Consider the following 26482-nt stretch of genomic DNA (forward strand, 5'->3'; position numbering starts at 1 on the left):
TGTACCCCTCAGGCCTAGCTGTTCTGTGAATGCACACTTCCTTTATGACACACAGTTCAGTCTGGTTTTTGTTCTTTTGTACTTGACTAAAATAGCCCAGCTGTTTCTGTCAAGTGTTACGGCTACCCTTAGCCAGCTTCTGTCCCTGCATGACAGTGAGTCACTTTGCTCCTGCTAGCAATACTGATGTCCTGTGTTATTCTCCAGAAGTATCAGTCAGTCTCTGTCTATCTTTTTGTTCACTGTTTTTTTTTTTAGTGCATTTCCACTTACTCAGCTAAATCATTTTAAAAATGACTATCTGTTTATATATATATATGGCCTAGATCAAAGATGACTAACTAGCACACTGAAGGCTACATGCGACCCTCTGCACTAGTTTTTGTGGCCCTAGGGAAAAATCCAAACCAACTAATGTGTGCCATAGTGTTTGTGGCACCAGGAAAACTCGAGACAACAAAAGTGTGTGGATGTACATCCAGAAGACAACAAAAGTCTTCTGGATGTAAGAACAGCAGAGGGTACCCTGCAAACGTACCTAAATCTGGATCTGTCGCACTGGACATTTTTATTAAAGAGACACTCAAGTCAAAATAAACTTTTACGATTCAGATAGAACAGCAGTTTTAATTTACTTCCATTATCAAATTATATTCACACTTTCTAGGGAACAAGATCCTACTGATCATGTGCGCAAGCTCACAGTGTATATGTATACTAGTCTGTGATTGGCTGATGTCTGTCACATGATACAGGGGGCCGGAAAATGGGAGAAAAAATAAATTTGTCAGAAAAAAAAAATCTATTGCTTATTTGAAATTCATAGTAGGGGGTAGATTAATTAAACTTGGACGGACATGATCCGCTGTAAAGGATCATGTCCGTCTGACATCGCTTAATTTAACATTGCACAAGGATTTCTGGTGAAATGCTTGTGCAATGCTGCCCCCTGCACATTCGCAGCCAATCGGCCGATAGCAAGGGTGTTAGTCATTGCACATTGCATTGATTGCTGTCCGCCACCTCAGAGGTGGCGGATGAGTTAGGAGGCAGACTTGAAACTTCGATGGAAGATTGCAGCATCCACTGCTTGATAAATCTACCCGTAGGTGTTAAATCTTTGTCATTGTTAATTATGCAATTCCACTGCATTGAGTGGTGCTTTTAATATATTACTTATTTGTAGTGATGTCGCAAACCTAAAATTTTGCGTTAGCGAACAGCGAACGCGAACTTCCGCAACTGTTCGCGAACGGGCGAAATGGGCGCACCGCCATAGACTTCAATAGGCAGGCGAATTTTAAAACCCACAGGGACTCTTTCTGGCCACAATAGTGATGGAAAAGTTGTTTCAAGGGTACTAACACCTGGACTGTGGCATGCCGGAGGGGGATCCATGGCAAAACTCCCATGGAAAATTACATAGTTGATGCAGAGTCTGCTTTTAACCCATAAAGGGCCTAAATCAACTAACATTCCTAAATTGTTTGGAATAACGTGCTTTAAAACATCAGGTATGATGTTGTATTGATCAGGTAGTGTAAGGGTTACGCCCACTTCAAAGTGACAGACCAAATTTCCCGTTTAACGCACTGCAAACAAACGCAAACAGTCCATTTACACAACCGCAAACTCCCCATTTGCACAAGGTTGGATACCAAGCTAGCCATGTCCCGTTCCTTGTCCTCACTGATGTCATTGTAGGTCTCTTCCTCCACCCAGCCACGTACAACACCAAGGGTCCCCGAAAGGTGACAACAAGCCCCCTGGGACGCCTGCTGTGTTTGGTCTTCCACCTCCTCAAGGCCACCTTCCTCCTCTGACTCCTCTTCTTCAGACTCCTCTCTCTGCATTGCCTCTCTCTACATTATTATAAGGTGTGTTAAGTAGTACTATTCCTATCAGTTTAATCCCTGTTACGTCCCCTATCAGGGGACTTGTATATGGCATCGATTTTAGGAACCGGGAGATGGAAAAAGATGCTTGGTCAGTCCTACTTCAAATTTGGGGCACTGCGCATGCAATCTAATTTGCCACCAGATAGGAGTGGTGTGTTAAGTACTAATATTCTTATCAGTTTAATCCCTGTTATGTCCCCTATCAGGGGACGTGTATATGGCATCGATTTTAGGAACCGGGAGATGGAAAAAGATGCTTGGTCAGTCCTCCTACTTCAAATTTGGGGCACTGCGCATGCAATCTAATGTGCCACCAGATAGGAGTGGTGTGTTAAGTAGTTCTTTTCTTATCAGTTTAATCCCTGTTACCTCCCCTATCAGGGGACGTGTATATGGCATCGATTTTAGGAACCGGGAGATGGAAAAAGATGCTTGGTCGGTCCTCCTACTTCAAATTTGGGGAACTGCGCGTGCAATCTAATGTGCCACCAGATAGGAGTGGTGTGTTAAGTAGTTCTATTCTTATCAGTTTAATACCTGTTATGTCCCCTATTAGGGGACGTGTATATGGCATCGATTTTAGGAACCGGGAGATGGAAAAAGATGCTTGGTCAGACCTCCTACTTCAAATTTGGGGCACTGCGCGTGCAATCTAATGTGCCACCAGATAGGAGTGGTGTGTTTAGTACTATTCCTATCAGTTTAATCCCTGTTATGTGCCTTTTTTTGGTTTGGTTTTTGAAGCCACAGTGCAGCACCAGAGGCCAGAAAAATTAGGCATGTGCACATGCCTGAAAAATTAGGTATTGTTGCAGCCGCTGCTGTAGCAGCGGCCAGAAAAATTGATGTTTGTTTCCCAGGCAGAAAGTGCCCTAAAACATTGCGGCTTGAACCCTAGTTGGTGGCGGATAAGTCACGCAAGTCATCCGGCATTCAGAGATAAAATACAGCAGCGTGTGGACCATTTTTAGCCCAAGGCAGCTCATCTCATTAGGCCTTTTTTAGTTGAATGTATCGCCCACTGTCAGTCCCTTCGGGATCCATCCCTCATTCATCTTAATAAAGATGAGGTAATCTAGACTTTTTTGACCTAGGCGACTTCTCAGTGACAATACCTCCTGCTGCACTGAAGGTCCTTTCTGACAGGACACTTGAAGCGGGGCAGGCCAGAAGTTCTATCGCAAAGTGGGATAGCTCAGGCCACAGGTCAAGCCTGCACACCCAGTAGTCAAGGGGTTCATCGCTCCTCAGAGTGTCGATATCTGCAGTTAAGGCGAGGTAGTCTGCTACCTGTCGGTCAAGTCGTTCTCTGAGGTTGAACCCCAAAGGGCTGTGGCGATGCGTAGGACTTAAAAAGCTCCGCATGTCCTCCATCAACAACGCGTCTGTAAAGCATCCTGTCCTTGCCGTCGTGGTCGTGGGAGGAGGAGGATTACTTTCACCTCTTCCCCTGTTAGATTCCCGTTGTGCTGTGACATCACCCTTATACGCTGTGTAAAGCATACTTTTTAATTTATTTTGGAACTGCTGCATCCTTTCCGACTTGCGGTAATTCGGTAACATTTCAGGCACTTTATGCTTATACCGGGGGTCTAGTAGCGTGGACACCCAGTACAGGTCGTTCTCCTTCAGCCTTTTTATACGAGGGTCCCTCAACAGGCACGACAGCATGAAAGACCCCATTTGCCAAAGGCTTGATGCCGAGCTACTCATGTCCCGTTCCTCGTCCTCAGTGATCTCACTGAAGGTATGTTCTTCCCCCCAGCCACGTACAACACCACGGGTACCAGATGGGTGAAAACGAGCACCCTGGGATGCCTGTTGTGGTTGGTCTTCCTCCTCCTCAAAGCCACATTCCTCCTCTGACTCCTCTTCCTCACAATCCTCTTCCAGCGTTGCCGCAGGTCCAGCAAGCGATGCTGATAAGGCTGTTTCTGGTGGTGATGGTGACCACAACCCTTCCTCTTCCTCTTCACGCTTATCTATGGCCTGATCCAGCACTCTTCACAGGGCACGTTCCAGGAAGAAAACAAATGGTATGATGTCGCTGATGGTGCCTTCAGTGCGACTGACTAGGTTTGTCACCTCCTCAAAAGGACGCATGAGCCTACAGGCATTGCGCATGAGTGTCCAGTAACGTGGCAAAAAAATTCCCAGCTCCGCAGAGGCTGGCCTAGCACCCCGGTCATACAAATAGTCGTTAACAGCTTTTTCTTTTTGGAGCAGGCGGTCAAACATTAGGAGTGTTGAATTCCAACGTGTCGGGCTGTCGCAAATCAAGGGCCTCACTAGCATGTTGTTTCGCCGCTGAAAAGTGCGCCATGGCCCAGTAGGAACACCTGAAATGGCCACACACCTTCCTGGCCTGCTTCAGGATGTCCTGTAAGCCTGGGTACTTATGCACAAAGCATTGTACGATCAGATTACACACATGTGCCATGCACGGCACATGTGTCAACTTGCCCAAATTCAATGCCGCCACCAAATTTCTTCCGTTGTCACAAACCACTTTGCCGATCTCCAGTTGGTGCGGAGTCAGCCACTGATCCACCTGTGTGTTCAGGGTGGACAGGAGTGCTGGTCCGGTGTGACTCTCTGCTTTCAGGCAAGTCAACCCCAAGACGGCGTGACACTGCCGTATCCGGGATGTGGAATAGTACCTGGGGAGCTGGGGGGTGCCGTTGATGTGGAGCAAGACGCAGCAGCAGAATAGAACTCAGCCGAGGAGGTTATGGAAGAGGATGGAGTAGGAGGAGTAGAGGAGGTGGCAGCAGGCCTGCCTGCAAGTCGTGGCGGTGTCACCAACTCCTCTGCAGAGCCATGCATTCCATGCTTGGCAGCCGTCAGCAGGTTTACCCAATGCACAGTGTAGGTGATATACCTGCCCTGACCATGCTTTGCAGACCAGGTATCAGTGGTCAGATGGACCCTTGCCCCAACACTGTGTGCCAGACATGCCATTACTTCCTTTTGCACAATCGAGTACAGGTTGGGGATTGCCTTTTGTGCAAAGAAATTTCGGCCGGGTACCTTCCACTGCGGTGTCCCAATAGCTACAAATTTTTTGAACGCTTCAGACTCCACCAGCTTGTATGGTAAAAGCTGGCGGGCTAAGAGTTCAGACAAACCAGCTGTCAGATGCCGGGCAAGGGGGTGAGTTTGTGACATTGGCTTCTTATGCTGAAACATGTCCTTGACAGACACCTGACTGTGGGCAGATGAGCAGGAACTGCTCAAGGCGAGACACGGAGTGGCGGATGGTTGAGAGGGGGCAAGGAGGACAGCAGTAGTTGATGTGGCTGAAGATTCTGGACCAGGAGGAGGATGGCGGCTTTGAGTTTGTGTGCTGCTTGTACTCATGTGTTGATCCCATAGGCGTTTGTGATGTGCGATCATGTGCCTAGGCAAAGCAGTTGTACCTAGGTGGGTGTTGGACTTCCCACGACTCAGTTTCTTTTGGCACAGGTTGCAAATGGCATCACTGTTGTCAGAGGCAGATACACAAATAAAATGCCACACTGCTGAGCCCTGCAATGACGGCATTCTGGTGTTGGCAACAGCATGCGTTGATTGGCGTGCTGTCTGGCTGACCCCGGGTGCCGATGCATGCTGTCTGACTGTGCCACTAGCTCCTTGCGACGACCTCCCCCTGCTTCCAACTCGTCTCCTCCTCCTCTCTGTCTCCCCATCTGAACTTTCCCCCTCTTCTTCTTCTCTTCTAGCTGGCACCCACGTGACATCCACGGACGCATCATCATCATCAACCGCTTCACTTGTATCTGACAACTCAGCAAAGGAAGCAGCAGCGGGTACAACATCATCATCATCACACTGTACATCCATGTGTGTAATGCTGCCTGACTGAGACATATCCCTGTTATCTACATCCTCTGGCAATAATGGTTGCGCATCACTATCACTCATTTCTTCCAACTGATGTGTAAATAACTCCTCTGACAGATCAAGTGAAGCGGCTGTGGTGCTAGTGTTGGTGATGGCGGCAGGCGGGCGAGTGGTAACTTGAGAGGTGCCCGAAGATAAGCTGGAGGAGGATGGTGCGTCAAGGTTCCGAGCGGAAGCTGTAGAAGTTTGGGTGTCCTGTGTTAGCCAGTCAACTATATCCTCAGAACTGTTCGAGTTCGGGGTACGTGGCCTCTGAACACTGGGCATTATTCTAGGGCCAAAGGGAATCACAGCACCACGACCACGACGGCCCCTGCGGGGTGGCCTGCCTCTGCCTGTCATTTCTTTTTCCGATTAGTGGTACTATGCGTGCAAGCTACTGTGACAACAGATATGAGTGGCACTGTGCACTGGCAGAAGTTGGCAGAGTAGACGCTGTAGGCCTGACACACACGCTTGCAGACAACTAACTGCTATTCAATCTATTACAGTCAAAATTGTATTTTTTTTTTTAAATGTATACTACTGTTACACCAGATATGAGTTGCACTGGGGTGACACTGTGCCCTGGCAGGCAGGCACTGAAACGCACACGTGGGAAGGAAACTGACTGCTATTATTTCACAGTCAAAAAAGTGTTGTTTTTTTTTAAATGTACACTACTGTTACACCAGATATGAGTTGCACTGTGGTGACACTGTGCCCTGGCATGCAGGCACTGAAACGCACACGTGTGAAGGAAACTGACTGCTATTATTTCACAGTCAGAAAAGTGTTGTTTTTTTTAAATGTACACTACTGTTACACCAGATATGAGTTGCACTGGGGTGACACTGTGCCCTGCCAGGCAGGCAGGCACTGAAATGCACACATATGAAGGAAACTGACTGCTATTATTTCACAGTCAAAAAAGTGTTGTTTTTTTTAAATGTACACTACTGTTACACCAGATATGAGTGGTGGCACTGGGCAAGTGGGCACAGTATACGCTGTCAGCCTGACACACACATTGGCAGGCAGGCAACTGCAATTAGATTACACAGGGGGAAAAAAAAGCAGACTCATGTTCTAGCCCTAAAAAGAGCTTTTTGGGGTGCTGTCCTTACAGCAGAGATCAGATGAGTCCTTCAGGACTGTAGTGGACACTGAATACACTAGCCTAGCTATCGATTTCCCTATTAAATCAGCAGCAGCTACACTGTCCTCTCACTAAGAATGCAACTTCCAAATGAATCTAAAATGGATGCTGTCCAGGAGGTAGGAGGGTCTGGGAGGGAGGGTCTGCTGCTGATTGGCTGGAATGTGTCTGCTGACTGTGAGGTACAGGGTCAAAGTATTACTCAATGATGACGAATAGGGGGTGGATCGAACATCGCATATGTTCGCCCGCCGCGGCGAACGCGAACATGCTATGTTCGCCGGGAACTATTCGCTGGCGAACTATTCGTGACATCACTACACTTCACCTGCTTTATATATTCAAACAATTGCAGCTTTTGAGTTTTCATCATTTAATTTTGTGATAAAAATGTTTGCAGTATCCAACCACTTTATAGCTGTTATCTTAAAGGGACACTGAACCCAAAAATTTTTTCTTTCGTGATTCAGATAGAGCATGTAATTTTTTTTTTTTTTTAATTTTTTTTTTTTTTTTCGACAGTATGATTTAATTAAAACAAGTGCAGACATTATGAGAACACAAAAATAAAAATAAAATTAAAATACATAGTAAACAAAATAATTGGGCCTTATATCCTCAGGCAATTTGATTCTAGAAAAAAAAAGAAATAAATTGCATTTTACATATCCTGAATTGGATTTTCGTTTTCTGATTTTTCCCCCTTGATCCCCTCTGCTCCCTTAGCCTATCCTTCTAAAAAGAAGAAAGGAAAAAAAAAAAGAAAAAAAAGAAAATGATTGTTACCACATGTCAAGCATAACCAGTTCTGAGTTCCTGAAGGGGTAAATCAGGAATTCAACTTCACTAGGTGGTAAGTCTTTAATAAACAATGACCATTTCAGGAATAATTTTCTAATATCTTGCTCATTATCTGGGTCTGTGTCAATTTGTTCCAATATGTATTGTTTTTTTAAATAATTCTTAATTTCAGCTATACTAGGAGTTGTTCTCTGTTTCCATTTTCTAAGAATAAGCTGTCTGGCTGCTAATAGAGTCATATTAATAATTTTCCTATTATTTCCTTCATTGTTACTAGAATTATGAAGTAAAAAGACTATTATTTTCAGTGATAGAACTATACAAGAGGGAGCTAGTATTTTATTCAACCAAAATTGAATCTTCGACCAGAAATTTCTAATTTTTGGACAAGCCCATAACATGTGCTGAAGGTCTGCCATCGGAAAAGAACATTTTGGGCAGGAATTGAAACTATTATTCCCACATCTAGATCCTTTTTCCGGGGTAAAATAGGTCATGTAAAGCAGTTTAAGATGGGATTCCCTCCAGGAGGAGGAGAGAGTGACACGAGCAGTCTCTTGTATTGATAAGTAGAATAGTGGGGGGTCCAGGGGTTGTTTAATCAGAGCACTCCACTTATTTTGAGTTGTTTCAACATTTTTTGCTCCCTTTACTGATACCAGCATATGGTATCCAGGTGCAATTGACATATGTCCCATTTTAGCGACAGCAAGCCAGTTCCCAACACTCTCTAGGGACCAGTTCCACCCATAATCGTGAGTAAGTTTTAAAGCATAATGCCTTGCCTGGAGATAGGCAAAAAAATTCTTATGTGGTATGTTGAATTCTAGTCTAAGGGTTTCAAATGATTTAACACATCTTTTTTCAAAATCAAGAATCTGATATATATTACTAAGACCTAATATTTTCCATTCCCTGTAAACTCCTGCCTGTATTCCGGCTTCAAATTGAGGATTACCCATGAATGGAATATGCTGGGAAACATGGTGCTCCACCTTTAATAAAGCACAAATCTTTTTCCAAGCAAGGATAGGATTATATATGGACTTTAACTTCTTAATTTCATTCGGAATCTGGTTAGCGTCAGTATGTATAAGTGCTATTGGGTTCAGAGGATAAGTTATATTTTTTTCCAAATCATTGTCTGTAACATAGTTCTTTAAATGGACCCAGTCAATAACTGTGCGAGCCAGAAAGGCTTGATTATATGCTCGTATATCTGGAAGAGCAAGACCACCATATTTCAAAGGAAGAGATAATTTTAAAAAAGAAATCCTAGGTTTTCTGCTCTGCCATATAAATGATCTTAGAATAGAGTTAAGAAAATCAATATCTTTCCGTTTAATGAAGAGGGGAATGTTCTGTATCATGTATAGAAGTTTAGGTAAAAGCATCATCTTATAAGCGGCTATTCGTCCTGATAAGGATAATGGAAAGTTTTGCCAGTTTTTGAGGGAGTCTTTAATCTTATTTATTGTTGGAGTGATATTAAGGGAATACCAAGTGCTAGGATCATGAGAAATATTAATGCCAAGATAGCGAAAAGAATTATGAGCTATACAGAAAGGAATTTTTGCCAGCAAGTCCCCCGTCTGAACAATCCAGAATAATTCAGATTTTGTGTTATTAACCTTATATCCTGAAAAGGATCCAAACTGTTGTACTATGTTTAGGAGTTTAGGTATATTTAATCTTGTATTAGCCATGTAAATGAGAACATCATCCGCATACAAAGCGATTTTAATCTCCTTCCTTCCTATCTTTATTCCATCAATTTGATGTCGTATAGAAATAGCAAGAGGCTTGATGGCAAAATCAAAAAGGAGAGGGGAGAGAGGGCACCCCTGCCTGGTACCTCGTTGTAGTTCAATATCTTGTGACATACTACCGTTCACCAGTATCTTTGTGGTAGCATTTTGGTAGAGATTACTAATAAATTTGGTAAAATTCTCCTTTAATCCAAATTTATGTAAAGTGTAAACCAAATGATCATGGTGAACGGAATCAAAAGCTTTTTCAGCATCTATTGATATTATTACCTTATCATGGGTACCCTCTCGCCCCTCTACCTCCCGAAGCTCCAGTGTTCTAAAATAATCAATAAGCAAAAAAAGTTCACGTATTTTTGAGGCAGAGTTTCTATTCTGTATGAACCCAGCTTGGTCTGTATGAATAATGGAGGGCAGTATAGTTTGGAGTCTTTGTGCTAATATGGAGGTTAAGATTTTATAATCTGTGTTGAGTAAAGCAATGGGCCTATATGATTCTTTTTTTGTTGGGTCCTTCCCTGGCTTCAATATTAAAGTGGTGTAGGAAGCAGTAAAGCTAGGGGTTGGGTCTTTTCCTTCTATATAAAGAGAGTTGAATAAAGTAGTTAAGTAAGGTATGATAGGAATGTTTAAAGCTTGGTAAAATTCATTAGGTAATGCATCTGGGCCTGGGGCTTTATTGTGAGGCAGTGTTTGGATTGCTTTATTTACTTCCATTTCAGTGATTGGAGCATATAAGTCCTGTAGGACTTCAGGATGTAATGTGGGAAAAGCAATTTTATTCCAAAATTCATCACGTGCCTGTACGTTGGAAGTTCGTAAAGAATATAGATCAGAGTAGTATTTAGAAAATAGTTGTAAAAGTTCTTCAGTGGTATTGAATATCTGGCTTTCCGTATTTATGTTATCTATGGATTGAGAGCCTCTCTCGATTTTAAGAAGTTTTGCTAACAACTTTCCCGTTTTATTTCCAAACCGATATAATTTTGATTGGACCCTAGCATCATTCTGTGTTGTTTTGTAAAGTAAGAAAGAGTCCCTGTTTTGTAAAGCAGAGGTATATTTAGCCCAACTCTGTGAAGAGTTTTCAATTAAGTGCAAATTATATGCGTTAGAGACTGCTCGTGCCAACTCCCCCTCCCTTTGCTTGAGTTTTTTTGTTCTGTTCACATTATATGCTATAATCTCCCCCCTTAATACTGCCTTAGCCGTCTCCCAGAATAGTAAAGGACGTGAGATATAATCGCGGTTCAGGTCGGCATAGTCTTTAAATTTAGCTTCTAGCCAGTTTTTAAATTTGAGATCTGTGGCTAGAAATGTTGGAAAGAAGAATCGTCTATTTGTTTGCCTTTGATCATGTGATTGAAAATCTAAACAAATAGGCACATGATCGGGGATAGCTATAGGGAGTATTTGAGCCTGCACCTGTGATTTACATAGCCTCTCATCTAATAGAAATACATCTATCCTTGAGAGAGACTTATGTGCTTTTGAGAGGCAGGTGTACTCACACAAGTCAGGATTTTGAAGTCTCCAAATATCACGAACCTTTAAGTTTACCATTATTCTGGAGAAAAGTTTTGATTCCAATTTATCTCTTTTAGCTTTTTTAGGCACACAATCTCGTCTTAGCCTATCTAGCGGATATTTAGGGGCCATATTAAAGTCCCCGCCCATTATCAGGTATCCTTCAGCACACATCAAGAGCCTAGCTTGTACTAATTCCCAAAAGGATAAATTAAAAACATTTGGAGCGTATATATTGCAAAGTGTGTATAGAATATTATCAATCTTAATTTTTAGAAGAATAAATCTCCCTTCAGAATCCGAATCTACGTGTATTACCTGGTATTTGATGTTTTTACTTACAAGAATAGCTACTCCCCCCTTCCTCTTAATATTTGGAGAGAAGAACACCTCTTGAACCCATGTAGATTTGAGTTTGAGAACCTCTTCAGTTCTCAAGTGTGTTTCTTGCAAAAATGCAATAGAGGTGTTAATTCTCTTCAAGTATGATAATATAGTTTTCCTTTTAATAGGAGATGTAAGTCCACCTATATTCCATGAGGTGATCTTAACTCTACTTGGCATGTCTTATTTATGGAAAAAAAAAAAAAAGTGGGGAGGGAGGGAGAAAGGGGAAAGCCCCTTTCCAGAGAGGTAAAACCTTCTTAGCTCTCTGGTACCCTTAGTAGAAGGATCCTTATTCATAATAAAATAAAAATTAGACTTAATACAACATCGATATCAATTGTGGCTATTTAGTTTATAGCAAATTTTTCAGCATAGAATTTTCCTGCTTCAGCTGGAGTATCAAAGATATACTACTGATTCTCTACATATACCCTAAGTCTAGCAGGATGCAATATGTTTGCCCTTATTCCCTGTTTTATGAACTTTGTACAAATTGGAGTAATTTCCCTTCTTTTATTAACTGTCTCCATTGAGTAATCCTGAAAGAGCAGGATTTTGGCATCCCCTAAAAATATAGGCTGCCATTTATGGAAAGACTGTAGAAATGTGACCTTATCTTGGTAATTTAGAAATTTAACAATGATTGGCCTGGGTCTAGCATTTGTCTTAAAGGAATAAACAGGGCCAATTCTGTGTACTCTTTCAATAAATGTTTTGGGGAAGCTCTCAGGAATCTTTAAAAGCTGCAGGATTGTTACCATGAGTAACTTGAATAGATCATCATATTGCTTGTCCTCGGGAACCCCTATTATCCTAAGGTTGTTCCTACGTGCACGATTCTCTAAGTCTTCAATTTTACTTTGTAATTTTTAAAGTGTATTAATTGAGGTTTCAGTCTTAACATTATATTCTATCATGTTATCCTCTAAGTCTGATATTCTTTGCTCTGCCTCTGAGAGCCTGCCTGCGAATTGTCTAACACCTGATGTTAGATGTACAATATCTGATTTAATCTCATCTCTTAGAGTTTCGAATTTAGGTGAGAGGGCTTCCAATATTTTGGAGACTAGAGATTGCATGTCTATAGATTCAGATGTTGTTTGGGTATTGCTAGTGGATGAGAATTTCTCAGCGGCAGGGTCCGAAGTGACCTTATTCCGTTTATCTCTTGATCTAGCCGCCATTGGGGAGGGTGTGTTTTTAGGGTGAAGGTGCAGGAATTTATCCATGTGCTTATAGCTAATGTGGAAGTGCAAGGGGTGTGATAGTGAATGGAAGGGGGATAAAATTAAAGTGCAAAGCCCCTCTCGGGGGTATAGGGAATCAAAATAATGTAGGTATGAAAAGGAAGGTGACGTGTGAGGGAGTGAATGGGGTGTGAGACATCTACAATGGGTGAGAGTGAGTTATTTTATAGGCGGGTAGAGAAAAAAAACAAAAAAAAAACAGTATATGTAATTGCCGCTGAGATAGATTCACTCAATTAGAGTAGTTCTAAAAAATAGTTCTACTATTGATATATTATTATTATTGATCTTATTAAATTTTGGAACCTGAACCTCTTTGGATAGAGTAAATCTCTCTGAACCTTTCAAGAACTAAAAAATGACCAAAAACAAATATCCTTAGCAAAACAAGCTCGCCCTTAAGAGCTATACAATACAGTCCTGCAAAATGTAGCTTCAGACAGTATCAGAGTTTACATCAGCATAAAACTGCAAAATGCAATCCTAAAAATTGTTATTCTGAACAGTATCAGAATTTACAATAATATGAAACTTCAGTTTTACGAGATTTACCTCTATCTTTTACTACCCCCTCTGGTGACTTTCAATTTATTCATGCAAGCAGGTACACAAACCTTTTGTCTCGTTACACAAAGGCAATATTATAAGAAAACATAAACGCAGGCTATTACAACCTTATTAATAACACATTCAGTATAGAGAAAGCTTGTGTGGTGTCAATATTTTTCAATATAATGTTTCTGGGGGATCTTGAAAAAGTAAACCTCCTTTAGTTTATAAATGAGGCAGAGATGGCTTATCTAAGAAAGAGTTATACAGCTAAATATATCTGGCCTTACAATTAAGCCTAGCTATATTAAAGACCCTTTGTGTTAACTATGCTATATGTGATAACATGTAGGTTTATGCTTAGTAGATAAAACAAAATATAGGCCAGTGTATTATAGGTAATTATAAATATGTGGTTTCACAAAAAAAAAAAAAGAGAAAAGAAAAAAAAAATGTTATAAATTACTTCTATATTTGCCACACTTGAAGTCACCATAGGGGATGCATTTAAGCTTGCTAAGAAAAAAGGGAAGAAAAAATGTCCAGTTTTTATATGAAAAATAATGAGCAACATCAATTATTTGTCCATAAGTTTAAATAGTCCATGAGGCTTTTATCAAAAGAAAAAAAAATAGCATCAAGTTAGTTGGTTACTTTACCAGTCTCTGGTCTAGGCTAAAGATAGCCGGTATTAGAAGCAGGGTCCTCCTTGATAGTTGCCCCCCCTGCGCAGCACTGGTGGAGGGGGGAATGCCACTCAGGCAATGAGGAACAAACAATCACCTCCCGGGTGCCGTAGCTCAAACTCTATACGGCATGCATTGTAGGGAGACAACCGGCGTCTACAGCAGGGCTCAAACAGGTAACCGCAATCCCTACCCCTCTCGCAGCATCGGTGGGAGGGGTCACCATGGGAAACAGCAGATGCGACCCGCCAGGTACTGGAGTTCAACGGTCTCTCCTCTTCTCCCCAGGACAGGCGCAAGGGACTGGAGCAAAATCGGAACCCTCCAGGGATCGTGCAGCCCAGGCCTCTATCTTAAGGCAACAGGAGGGAAGAACAGGGAACCACCAAGGTCCAGCCACAGTCAGTGTCGGGGGAAGCGCCCGGTCCCGCAGCATTTTGGGAGCACCCGTGGGGGGCAGCTCAGGTCGCCTGCATCTGCCCGTGGAAGATCCCATACAGCAGTTCGCTCTGTGTGGCAGGGCAGGGCCTGATGGTAAAAGGCAGGCGTCTCACTAACAACAGCGAGAATAGGCAGGTAAGGGGGCTGTTTGTTGTAGCAGACTTAGATATATGCAGAGGCTCTCATTCTTCTCAGTATTCGTATGCCATACTGTTTAGGGCTTTATTTTAGAAGGAAAGTACTTAGTACCATGATAGGAGCTTCCAATTGCTGCAGCATGCAGCTATAGTGCAATGGCTTGGCACTAACAGAGTTCCAGTAGCGGTATATTTCACGCTAAACAAGCCGCCCAAGGTCAATGGTTTAGGCGGGAGTAACTCGCCAAGAGCTTGTAAGGTAGATAGATCAGCACAGGTGCACAGCGTGACCACACACCTGAACTCCTCCCCCGGAACTCCAGGACCAGAACCAGAGCATGTAATTTTAAGCAACTTTCTAATTTACTCCTATTATCAAATTTTCTTCATTCTCTTGGTATCTTTATTTGAAATGCAAGAATGTAAGTTTAGATGCCGGGCCATTTTTTGTGAACAACTTGGGTTGTTCTTGCTGATTGGTGGATAAATTCATCCGCCAATAAAAAAGTGCTGTCCAGAGTCCTGAACTAAAAAAAAGCTTAAATGCCTTCTTTTTCAAATAAAGATAGCATGAGAACGAAGAAAAATTGATAATAGGAGTAAATTAGAAAGTTGCTTAAAATTGCATACTGTATCTGAATCACGAAAGAAAAAAATTTTTGGTTTAGTGTCCCTTTAATAAAAAACTCAGTTTCGCTTGGATCACTTAGCAAGTTCTATGTGAAACATTTTAATGTTGTCACATCAGTGGCTTCCTGACATATAAATGGAAACACTGAAAAGAGCTGCAACCAGAACACAGTGTTAATAATCTGTATATAGAAAATGTATTTATATTTAAAACAAAATATGTGCTCATCGTATGACAGGGAACATCTGCAGAAGCTGTCTAACACACAAAATCTGTCACACAAACTATCAGGCTCACATTTGGAATTCTTACAGAAGCAAAGCATCATGGGAGCCACGTGTACTCATCAGTTTTTATATATACAGTCTGAAATAGTTTCCCACATGTATACTTTATTCATATATATCTGTGCTTTCTGAATGCACACACACTTTCATATACATGCATAGGGACCAATTTATCACAGTCTGAATGGGGCCGTATACCCCTGTTTCCGCACGAGTCTTCAGGCTCACCGGAAACAGGAGTTAAGAAGCAGCGGTCTTTAGACCGCTGCTCCTTAACTTGTCCGCCTGCTCTGAAGCGGCGGACAACAATCCGCCCAATCGTATACGATCGGGTTGATTGACACCCTCTGCTAGCAGCCGATTGCCCGCGAATCTGCAGGGGTGGCATTGCACAAGCAGTTCACCAGAACTGCTTGTGCAATGATAAATGGTGACAGCGTATGCTGTCTGCATTTATCGATGTCTGGTGGATCGCTACAGAGGATCATGTCTGCCAGACACAAGATAAATCGGCCCCAAAGGGCACAATTTGCCCTAATATTTGAAAAATATAATTTATGTAAGAACTTACCTGATATATTAATTTCTTTAATATTGGCAAGAGTCCATGAGCTAGTGACGTATGGGATATATAATCCTAACAGGAAGGGCAAAGTTTCCCAAACCTCAAAATGCCTATAAATACCCCCCTCACCATACCCAGTATTCAGTTTAACGAATAGCCAGTGGGGTGAAAAAATAAGGAGTAAAAAAGCATACAAAAAGAGGAACTGGAAATAAAATTGTGCTTTTTATACAAAAATCATAAAAAGGGTGGGCCTCATGGACTCTTGCCAATATGAAAGAAATTAATTTATCAGGTAAGTTCTTACATAAATTATGTTTTCTTTCATGTAATCCCATGAGCTAGGGATGTATGGGATAGAAATACCCAAGATGTGGGTATACCACAGAAGAGTCACTAGAAAGGGAGGGATAAAATAAAAACAGCTATTTCCGCTGAAAAAAATGAAATCCACAAAAAAATAAGTCTTTCACATAAATTTCAAGAAAAAAACAGCTGCCTGAAGAACTTTTCTACCAAAGACTGCTTCAGAGGTAAAAAAATTGTAAAATTTAGTAAATGTAAGCAAAGAAGACCAAGTTGCTTCTTTGCAAATCTGATCAACAGAAGCTTCATTCTTAAAAGCCCAAGAAGTTGCGACTGATCTAGTAGAATAAGCTGTAATTCTCTGAGGCGGAAACTGTCCCACCTCTAGATAAGCCTTGTGAATCAAACGCTTTAACCAAGATGCCAAAGAAATGGCAGAGGCTTTCTGACCTTTCCTAGGACCAGAAAAAACAACAAATAGACTAGAAGTCTTCCTGAAATCTTTAGTAGCTTCAACATAATATTTCCCTACTAATGTTGTTAGAATTCACAACCTTAGGAAGAAATTTAAATGAAGTCCGCAAAACAGCCTTATCCTGATGGAAAATCAAAAAAGTAGACTCACAAGAGAGAGCAGAAAATTCGGAAACTCTTCTAGCAGAAGAGATAGCCAACAGAAACAACACTTTCCAAGAAAGTAGTTTAATATCCAAAGAATGAATAGGCTCAAAAAAGAGGAGCATGCAAAGCCTTTAAAACCAAATTAAGACTCCAAGGAGGAGAGATTGATTTAACAACAGGCTTAATACGAACCAAAGCCTGAACAAAACAGTGAATATCAGGAAGTTTAGCAATCTTTCTATGAAATAAAACAGAAAGAGCAGAGATTTATCCCTTCATGGTACTTGCAGACAAACCTTTATCCAAACCATCCTGAAGGAACTGTAAAATTCTAGGAATCCTAAAAAAATGCCAAGAGAATTTATGAAAAAAACACCATGAAATATAGGTTTTCCAAACCCGATAATAAATCTTCCTTATGAGCCTGTAGCATAGTATTAATCACTGAGTCAGAGAAACCTCTATTACTAAGTACTAAGCGTTCAATTTCCATACCTTTAAATTAAGCGATTTGAGATCCTGATGGAAAAACGGCCCTTGAGACAGAAGGTCAGGCCTTAAAGGAAGTGGCCAAAGTTGGCACCTGGACATCTGGACAAGATCCGCATACCAAAACCTGTGAGGCCATGCTGGTGCTATCAGAAACACATGCGATTGTTCCAATATGATCTTGGAGATCACCCTTGGAAGAAGAACTAGAGACGGAAAAATGTAAGCAGGTTGGTAAAACCAAGGAACTGCTAACGCATCCACCATCTCCGCCTAAGGATCCCTGGACCTAGAAAGGTACCTGGGAAGCTTCTTGTTTAGATGGGAAGCCATCAGATCTATTTCAGGGAGACCCCACATCTGTACAATCTGACAAAATACATCCTGATGGAGAGACCACTCCCTGGATGTAAAGACTATGTGACTGAGATAATCAGCTTCCCAATTGTCTACACCTGGGATATGTATCGCAGAAATTAGACAGGAGTTGGATTCCGCCCAAGAAAGTATACGAGACACTTCTTTCATCGCTAAAGGACTGCGAGTCCCCCCTTGATGATTGACATATGCCACAGTTGTGATATTGTCTGTCTGAAAACGAATGAATGATTCTCTCTTTAATAGAGGCCAAGCCTGAAGAGCCCTGAAAATAGCACAGAGTTCTAAAACATTGATTGGTAACCTCGCCTCTTGAGGATTCCAAACTCCTGGTGCTGTCAGAGACCCCCAGACAGCTCCCCAACCTGTAAGACTTGCGTCCAGGAAGGGTGAACAAAGGAGGCCCCTTGAAGAATCCAATGATGGTCCAACCACCAGGACAGAGGGAGTTGAATGTTGGGATTTAAGTATATCAACTGTGATATCCGAGTATAATCCCTGCACCATTGATTCACCATGCAAAGCTGCAAGGTCTCATATGAAAACGAGCAAAGGGGATCTCGTCCGATGCTGCAGTCATGAGACCTAAAACTTCCATGCACATAGCCACTGAAGGGAATGATCAAGACTGAAGGTTTCGACAGGCAGAAACCAATTTAATTTGTCTGGTAAAGACAGAGTCATGGACACTGAATCTATCTGGAAACCTAAAAAGGTGACCCTTGTCTGAGGAATCAAGGAACTCTTTGGTAAATTGATCCTCCAACCATGTCTTTGAAGAAACAACACAAGTTGATTTGTGTGAGATTCTGATAAATGAAAAGTTGGGACCCTTACAAATTGATTCAAAAACTTCCGATCCAGAACTGGTCTGAAAGAATTTTCCTTCTTCGGGACAATGAATAGATTTGAATAAAAACACAGACCCTATTCCAGAATTGGAACTGATACAATTACTCCTGAAAGCTCTAGATCTGAAACACACTTCAGAATGGCCTGAACTTTCACAGGATTTGTTGGAACGGGAGATAGAAAAAATCTTCTTACAGGAGGTCTTATTCTGAAACTTATTCGATACCCCTGAGAGACAATATTCTGAATCCAATGATTCTGAACGGAACCTGCCCAAATGTCTTGAAATAATTTCAATCTGCCCCCCAAAAGCAGAACTGGATTGAGGGCCGCACCTTCATGCAGTCTTGGGGGCTGGATTTGGTTTCTTATAAGGCTTTGATTTATTTCAACTCGAGGATGGCTTCCAATTGGAGCCAGATTCCTTAGGGGAAGGAGTGGTTTTCTGTTCTCCATTCTGACGAAAGTAATGAAACCAATTAGAAGCTTAAGATTTGCCCTTAGACTTTTTATCTTGACCCTTACCTTGGAATGATAGAGATAGTAACCTAGATTTAGATACCATGTCAGCATTCCATGATTTGAGCCATAAAGCTTTTCTAGCTAAAATAGCCAAGACCTTGGGCGTGATCAAATATATGGCGTAGGTTTCAGCGCAAGCTTGGGGACCCACGTTGCCCATAATTTCACCTTGCACATTGGGGTATTACATATACTGCACCGTTAGATGCTAAATTGGCGTAAGTAGGACAAACTGGCGATCTTCTGAAATGTGCGCAAATACACATTTTAGTCGTCGCAAGTATTTTGTCCACGGAAAGTCTCAATAAAGAGTAGTTTTATGCAAATTAGGCTAACACTCGTAAAAATGAACCGCGACTTCATATAAAAATGTGACACGTAATTACGCTATTCAAAATTTATATATAAAGCCATGCGCAGCCGCCATTTTCTTCAGTGTGTTTGGATGGTTTGTTGAGCTACAGCACACTACAGTGGAGTGGAGGATTAGTCAGAGTAGAGAGAGAGGCGCAAACAGAGGAGTTAGTTAGGTCGCATTGTTGGTTGATTAAGTTTGTATACTTACACATATTTTTACATATTGCACACATTTTGCATACATACAGGGAGTGCAGAATTATTAGGCAAATGAGTATTTTGACCACATCATCTTCTTTATGCATGTTGTCTTACTCCAAGCTGTATAGGCTCGAAAGCCTACTACCAATTAAGCATATTAGGTGATGTGCATCTCTGTAATGAGAAGGGGTGTGGTCTAATGACATCAACACCCTATATCAGGTGTGCATAATTATTAGGCAACTTCCTTTCCTTTGGCAAAATGGGTCAAAAGAAGGACTTGACAGGCTCAGAAAAGTCAAAAATATTGAGATATCTTGCAGAGGGATGCAGCACTCTTAAAATTGCAAAGCTTCTGAAGCGTGATCATCGAACAATCAAGCGTTTCATTCAAAATAGTCAACAGGGTCACAAAAAGCATGTGGAAAAACCAAGGCGCAAAATAACTGCCCATGAACTGAGAAAAGTCAAGCGTGCAGCTGCCAAGATGCCACTTGCCACCAGTTTGGCCATATTTCAGAGCTGCAGCATCACTGGAGTGCCCAAAAGCACAAGGTGTGCAATACTCAGAGACATGGCCAAGGTAAGAAAGGCTGAAAGACGACCACCACTGAACAAGACACACAAGCTGAAACGTCAAGACTGGGCCAAGAAATATCTCAAGACTGATTTTTCTAAGGTTTTATGGACTGATGAAATGAGAGTGAGTCTTGATGGGCCAGATGGATGGGCCCGTGGCTGGATTGGTAAAGGGCAGAGAGCTCCAGTCCGACTCAGACGTCAGCAAGGTGGAGGTGGAGTACTGGTTTGGGCTGGTATCATCAAAGATGAGCTTGTGGGGCCTTTTCGGGTTGAGGATGGAGTCAAGCTCAACTCCCAGTCCTACTGCCAGTTTCTGCAAGACACCTTCTTCAAGCAGTGGTACAGGAAGAAGTCTGCATCCTTCAAGAAAAACATGATTTTCATGCAGGACAATGCTCCATCACACGCGTCCAAGTACTCCACAGCGTGGCTGGCAAGAAAGGGTATAAAAGAAGAAAATCTAATGACATGGCCTCCTTGTTCACCTGATCTGAACCCCATTGAGAACCTGTGGTCCATCATCAAATGTGAGATTTACAAGGAGGGAAAACAGTACACCTCTCTGAACAGTGTCTGGGAGGCTGTGGTTGCTGCTGCACGCAATGTTGATGGTGAACAGGTCAAAACACTGACAGAATCCATGGATGGCAGGCTTTTGAGTGTCCTTGCAAAGAAAGGTGGCTATATTGGTCACTGATTTGTTTTTGTTTTGTTTTTGAATGTCAGAAATGTATATTTGTGAATGTTGAGATGTTATATTGGTTTCACTGGTAAAAATAAATAATTGAAATGGGTATATATTTGTTTTTTGTTAAGTTGCCTAATAATTATGCACAGTAATAGTCACCTGCACACACAGATATCCCCCTAAAATAGCTATAACTAAAAACAAACTAAAAACTACTTCCAAAACTATTCAGCTTTGATATTAATGAGTTTTTTGGGTTCATTGAGAACATGGTTGTTGTTCAATAATAAAATTAATCCTCAAAAATACAACTTGCCTAATAATTCTGCACTCCCTGTACATATACAAAGACACCACACTTTTTTTTCTAACACCTCACACATTTTATTTCAATTTTACATTGTGATAGGCTGAGTGTTTGGTTGTGATTGTGTGTGATTGAACTGGGAGTGAGTGTGTGAGTGTGTGTAGTGTGAGGATGGCAGGGAGAGGTAGGGCGGAGGGGAGGAGGTTAGAGGAGTGGCAGGGAGAGGAGTATTGTAGAGGACAGGAGGAGCAGTGGGGTCCCCGTCAGGGAGTAAGTGGAGTAGGGAGAGGGAGAGCTAGAAGGGATGATGGGAAGGGAGATGCCCGAGAGCCCCAGAGACCAGGCACATCTAGGAGAGGGACAGAGGGTGCACATGGGGACAGAAGGGGGATGAGGGAGAGGATAGGGAGGAACCCACACCAGGGACATCACAGGGAGCAAGCCAGGTGTCCATGGAGGATGAGAGGTTGAGATGTCCCAACTTCTCATTTGATGAAAATGTTACCCTAGTCCAGGCCATCATGGACAATTACAGTGCCCTCTTTGGGCAGGAGAAGGGCAAAGGCAGTGCCAAAAGGCGAAAAAATAGCATGGTTGGCGATAGAGGATGCCGTCAACAGTGTGGCCCCGCAGAGGAGGACTGTTGAGGGCCTGAAAAATCAGTGGAATGACTGCAAGAGGTGGGTGAAAGAAAAGATGGGGCAGGAAGCTATGCACCAGAGGGGAACAGGCGGTGGTCCATCCCTGGACATAGAATATAACACCTGGCAGGGGATGATACGCAGGTCCCTGAGTATCACAGCAGTCCGTGGACTTCCAGGGGCTCGTGACTCAGGGGCTGCAACCACAGCACATCATGCTGGTGAGTAACATCCCACACACCAGTATTATATGTATTTGAGATATAACATCCTTTAATATCACACAATCATGTACACAATGAGGAGCATGGTATTTGGCCTACTGACAAAAACATCTACAATTATATTTGACATTAATGCTACTTAACACAATGCAATTCATGATATGAGGTGGAATAGTGCAATACTAATATGTCTCAGAGTAACACAGGCCACAAGCCACATGTTTTCAGTAAATGGACACTATAGCCATCACGATACTTTTAGCTCAAGAAATCAGGTTCTGTGCCTACATCAGCTAAAGTAAATTGTGTGACCATAGTGTCACTTAAAGAACACATTTTTTGCATCATTGACATGTACACATAACTATTGTATGAAACACATACCTGTATACTGCGCATATTAAAATCCTTCATATCACAAATTACAATGTGCACATGCATGTTATAGAGTTTGATATGAGAATCAGTATAGGCCCTAGCATGTATCAATGTACATTGTTTCCCCACATGGACATATATATGACTGTACTAATCCCTCTCATCATTTGACTCCTCCACAGAACCTCCTGTCACGAGGATGCAAACAGGCATGCCCCCACCACCACCACCAGTCAAAGGCATGCAGCCACCACCACCAGTCACAGGCATGCAGCCACCACCATCAGTCTTCAGGCAACCACATGAACAGTATGCTCCCAGGCATGAGGAGGGTTGGATGGCTTCAGTTGAGGACCCGGAAGTGATGCCACTACCATTGACATATGACCCATGGCAAGATTCCTGGCCAGAGGAATATTCTTCTTTTGGCTTTGAGGGGGAGCCAAGACAGCCACAAAGGGTCCATGTATTTACCCCCCCCCCCCAACACAATCTCAGGGCAGTCATGGCTTTTACCCACAGACTATGTCACAAGAAGTGCCAACTGGACAGGCTGAGTGGTCACACACTGGTCATCAGTGGGACTATCAAACAACCCTGAGAGCTCCACCATCCTCATCACTTGGGCGAGTTCCACCATCCTCATCACTTGGGAGAGCTCTACCATCCTTGTCATCACTTGGGAGAGCTCCACCATCTGCAGATGAAAATATAGCTGAAAGTACTCAAGCACCAGCAGATGCAGCTGAACCTGTCCCACAAGAACCAGCAAATGCAGCTGAACCTGTCCCACAAGAACCAGCAGATGCAGCTGAACCTGTCCCACAAGAACCAGCAGATGCAGCTGAACCTGTCCCACAAAAACCAGCAGATGCAGCTGAACCTGTCCTACAAGAACCAGCAGATGCAGCTGAACCTGTCACACAAGAACCAGTAGATGCAGCTGAACCTGCACCTCAAGCAACTAGAAGCCCTGCTGCTCAAGAGCCTGTGGATGCATTGTATTCTCCCCTGGGTGAGGAATACATTGCACTCCAGAGGAGGCTCATAACAAGCTCCGAGAGCAGACAAAGAAGACAAGAGAGGTTCCACAGGAGCCATGAGAGGTTCTTCAGGAGCCAAGAGAGGTTACACAAACGTAGCATAGAGCTGCAGAGGGACATGGCCGCATCATTAAGTGGAAGTGTTCAAAACCAGTCACAGATGATGCGAATTCTGTCTGATATGCAGATGCAGATGGACAATAGATGGCGAGAACAAAATCAACTCTTGGGTGTGTTGGTTGAGCACTTTACACACCAGCAGGACACTGCCTCCAGCCTATCATCTGTGGCCAGCACACCAGCAGAAACATCAGAATCTTCTCAAACTAGGAGAACAAAGAAATCCACTAAAGTCACCTCAGCTCCCTTATCCAAGAAGCCTAAAAATAAATAAATATTATTATAGTTCACCATAAATCTTGTCCTCTGTTATTTACCATATAATTGTCATCCACATCCATGTGAGGTGTGTTTTAGTACAGTAATATTGTTAAAACATATAATAAGACCTGTGTGGAAATGGCCAAAAAAAGGTAATATCATGTTTATGACATATTCATGTTCTATAAACCACATCACATAGCTGTGTATGAAGGGTACATATAGTAATATTCACTTATAAGATGTAAATCAAGGTTTCTCACATCCAATATAAATTGCCACATGGGTATATCTATAAATAATAATGTATTAACAGAAGGTGTGAACATAAGGTATAAACATCCATTTTCATTCTTATTAATGATAGTCAATAAATCATAGTGACCTAAACATGAATTAAACAAATTAGATATTTTCAGTAATTAGGGTGGTTAAGGGAAGGGGGTGGGTTGTAGTAGTTTCACTTACATGCAGTGGAAATACGCAGTATGTAATTCTATGAGCAGCTGCAGCAACAGCAGCAGCAGGGCCACACCAGGGACAGCAGTAGCAGGAGCAGGGATGGTTACAGCACCATTACCAGGGACCTCAGCAGCAACTAGAGCATCAGCGGGTATATCATGAACAACAGGGGCTTGTAGGGCTTCCAGCACCCCTTGTGCCCCACGATGCTGTCTATCTATGTAAAGCAGGGGAAACATGGTGGCTAATGAGGGTGTGCATTGGCAGGTGTTTTAAGGCTTCCGGGTGAGAGGTTGTGAGGTTTGTGATTGGTTTGACACACTTGCAGGGGCAGGAATAATAAATACTTAGAAGAGGTTTAACTCTTTGAGATTTGCGGCTGATATGTATGTGATTACGCATGCGTTTGTTAGGCCTTCAGGGAGTTACGTTGATTTTTTAGTCAGTGCAAGGGTTGCTGCGCCTGAAATATGTGGCAAGGTGAGAATGGAGTAGATTTTCTGAATTCTGCGCGCGTAAGTCCTTACGCTGTATATTGGAAAAAGACAAGTCAAATTGAAAAAAAAAAGACTATGGGGCCTAGTTATCAACGTGTCTACTTTACCTGCCTTCGCCGGCCCAATACGCCCACCTAAGCTCGCCTACCATCGCCGCTGCGGACCTGAAAAATTTCGCCTAAGTTATCAATAAATCTGTCAAAAAGCTGCGCACCAAGTACGGGGCGATGAGCAGCGGTCTGTGAGAGTTATTACTCATCCGATCTCACTGCTCTTCGGCTTTTTGACAGCTTTATTGATAAGCTGTCACTAAGCACCCACACTAACTACACTGTTCTATCCCCTATACCGGCGCCCCCGGAGCCCCCCGCAACTAAATAAAGTTATTAACCCCTAAACCGCCGCTCCCGGACACCGCCGCAACTATAATAAATGTATTAACCCCTAAACCGCCGCCCCCGGACACCGCCGCCACCTACATTATACCTAGTAACCCCTATCCTGCCCCCCCATACTGCCGCCCTCTATAATAAAGTTATTAACCCCTATCCTGCCGATCCCGGACCCCGCCGCAACTAAATAACTAGTTTAACCCCTAAACCGCCGCTCCCGGACCCCGCCGCAACCTATATTAAACTTATTAACCCCTAATCTGCCCCCTTTACACCGTCGCCACCTATAATAAATTTATTAACCCCTATCCTGCCCCCCTACACCGCCGCCACTGTAATAAAATTATTAACCCCTAAACCTAAGTCTAACACTAACCCTAACACCCCCCTAACTTAAATATTAATTAAATAAATCTAAATAATATTTCTCTTATTAACTAAATTAATCCTATTTAAAACTAAATAATTACCTTTAAAATAAACCCTAATATAGCTACAATATAAATAATAATTTTAGTGTAGCTATCTTAGGATTTATTTTTATTTTACAGGCAAATTTCAATTTATTTTAACTAGGTACAATAGCTATTAAATAGTTATTAATTATTTAATAGTTACCTAGTTAAAAGAAAGAGAAATTAACCTGTAAAATAAAAACTAACCTAAGTTACAATTACACCTAACACTACACTATACTTTAATAAATTATTCCTATTTAAAACTAAATACTTACCTGTAAAATAAACCCTAAGATAGCTACAATGTAATTAATAATTACATTGTAGCTATTTTAGGATTTAGATTTATTTTACAAGTAACTATGTATTTATTTTAGCTAGTTAGAATAGTTATTAAATAGTTATTAACTATTTAATAACTACCTAGCTAAAATAAATACAAAATTACCTGTAAAATAAATCCTAACCTAAGTTACAATTAAACCTAACACTACACTATCATTAAATTAATTAAATAAATTACCTACAAATAACTGCAATTAAATTAAAAAAACTAACTAAAGTACGAAAAATAAAAAAGCTAAGTTACAAAAAATAAAAAAAATAAGTTACAAACATTTAAAAAATATTACAACAATTTTAAGCTACTTACACCTAGTCTAAGCCCCCTAATAAAATAACAAAGCCACCCAAAATAAAAAAATTCCCTACCCTATTCTACATTAAAAAGTTACCAG

At 41.9% G+C, this 26482-nt stretch overlaps 1 protein-coding gene across 1 annotated transcript in view; it reads left to right on the forward strand.

Annotated features, from left to right (window-relative positions):
* The window catches only part of LOC128658112 (translation initiation factor IF-2-like), a 194467-nt gene extending 170495 nt beyond the window's left edge, over positions 1 to 23972 (forward strand). Inside the window, exons 4-5 of the mRNA XM_053712608.1 lie at positions 7666 to 7792; positions 22695 to 23972. Coding sequence (XP_053568583.1) covers positions 23038 to 23949 — 912 coding nt within the window. The 5' untranslated portion in view covers positions 7666 to 7792; positions 22695 to 23037 and the 3' untranslated portion in view covers positions 23950 to 23972. The remainder of the gene's footprint in view (positions 1 to 7665; positions 7793 to 22694) is intronic.
* Positions 23973 to 26482: the final 2510 nt, after the last annotated feature.

This window comes from Bombina bombina, chromosome 4, assembly GCF_027579735.1.
Source record: "Bombina bombina isolate aBomBom1 chromosome 4, aBomBom1.pri, whole genome shotgun sequence".
Lineage (NCBI taxonomy): Eukaryota > Metazoa > Chordata > Amphibia > Anura > Bombinatoridae > Bombina > Bombina bombina.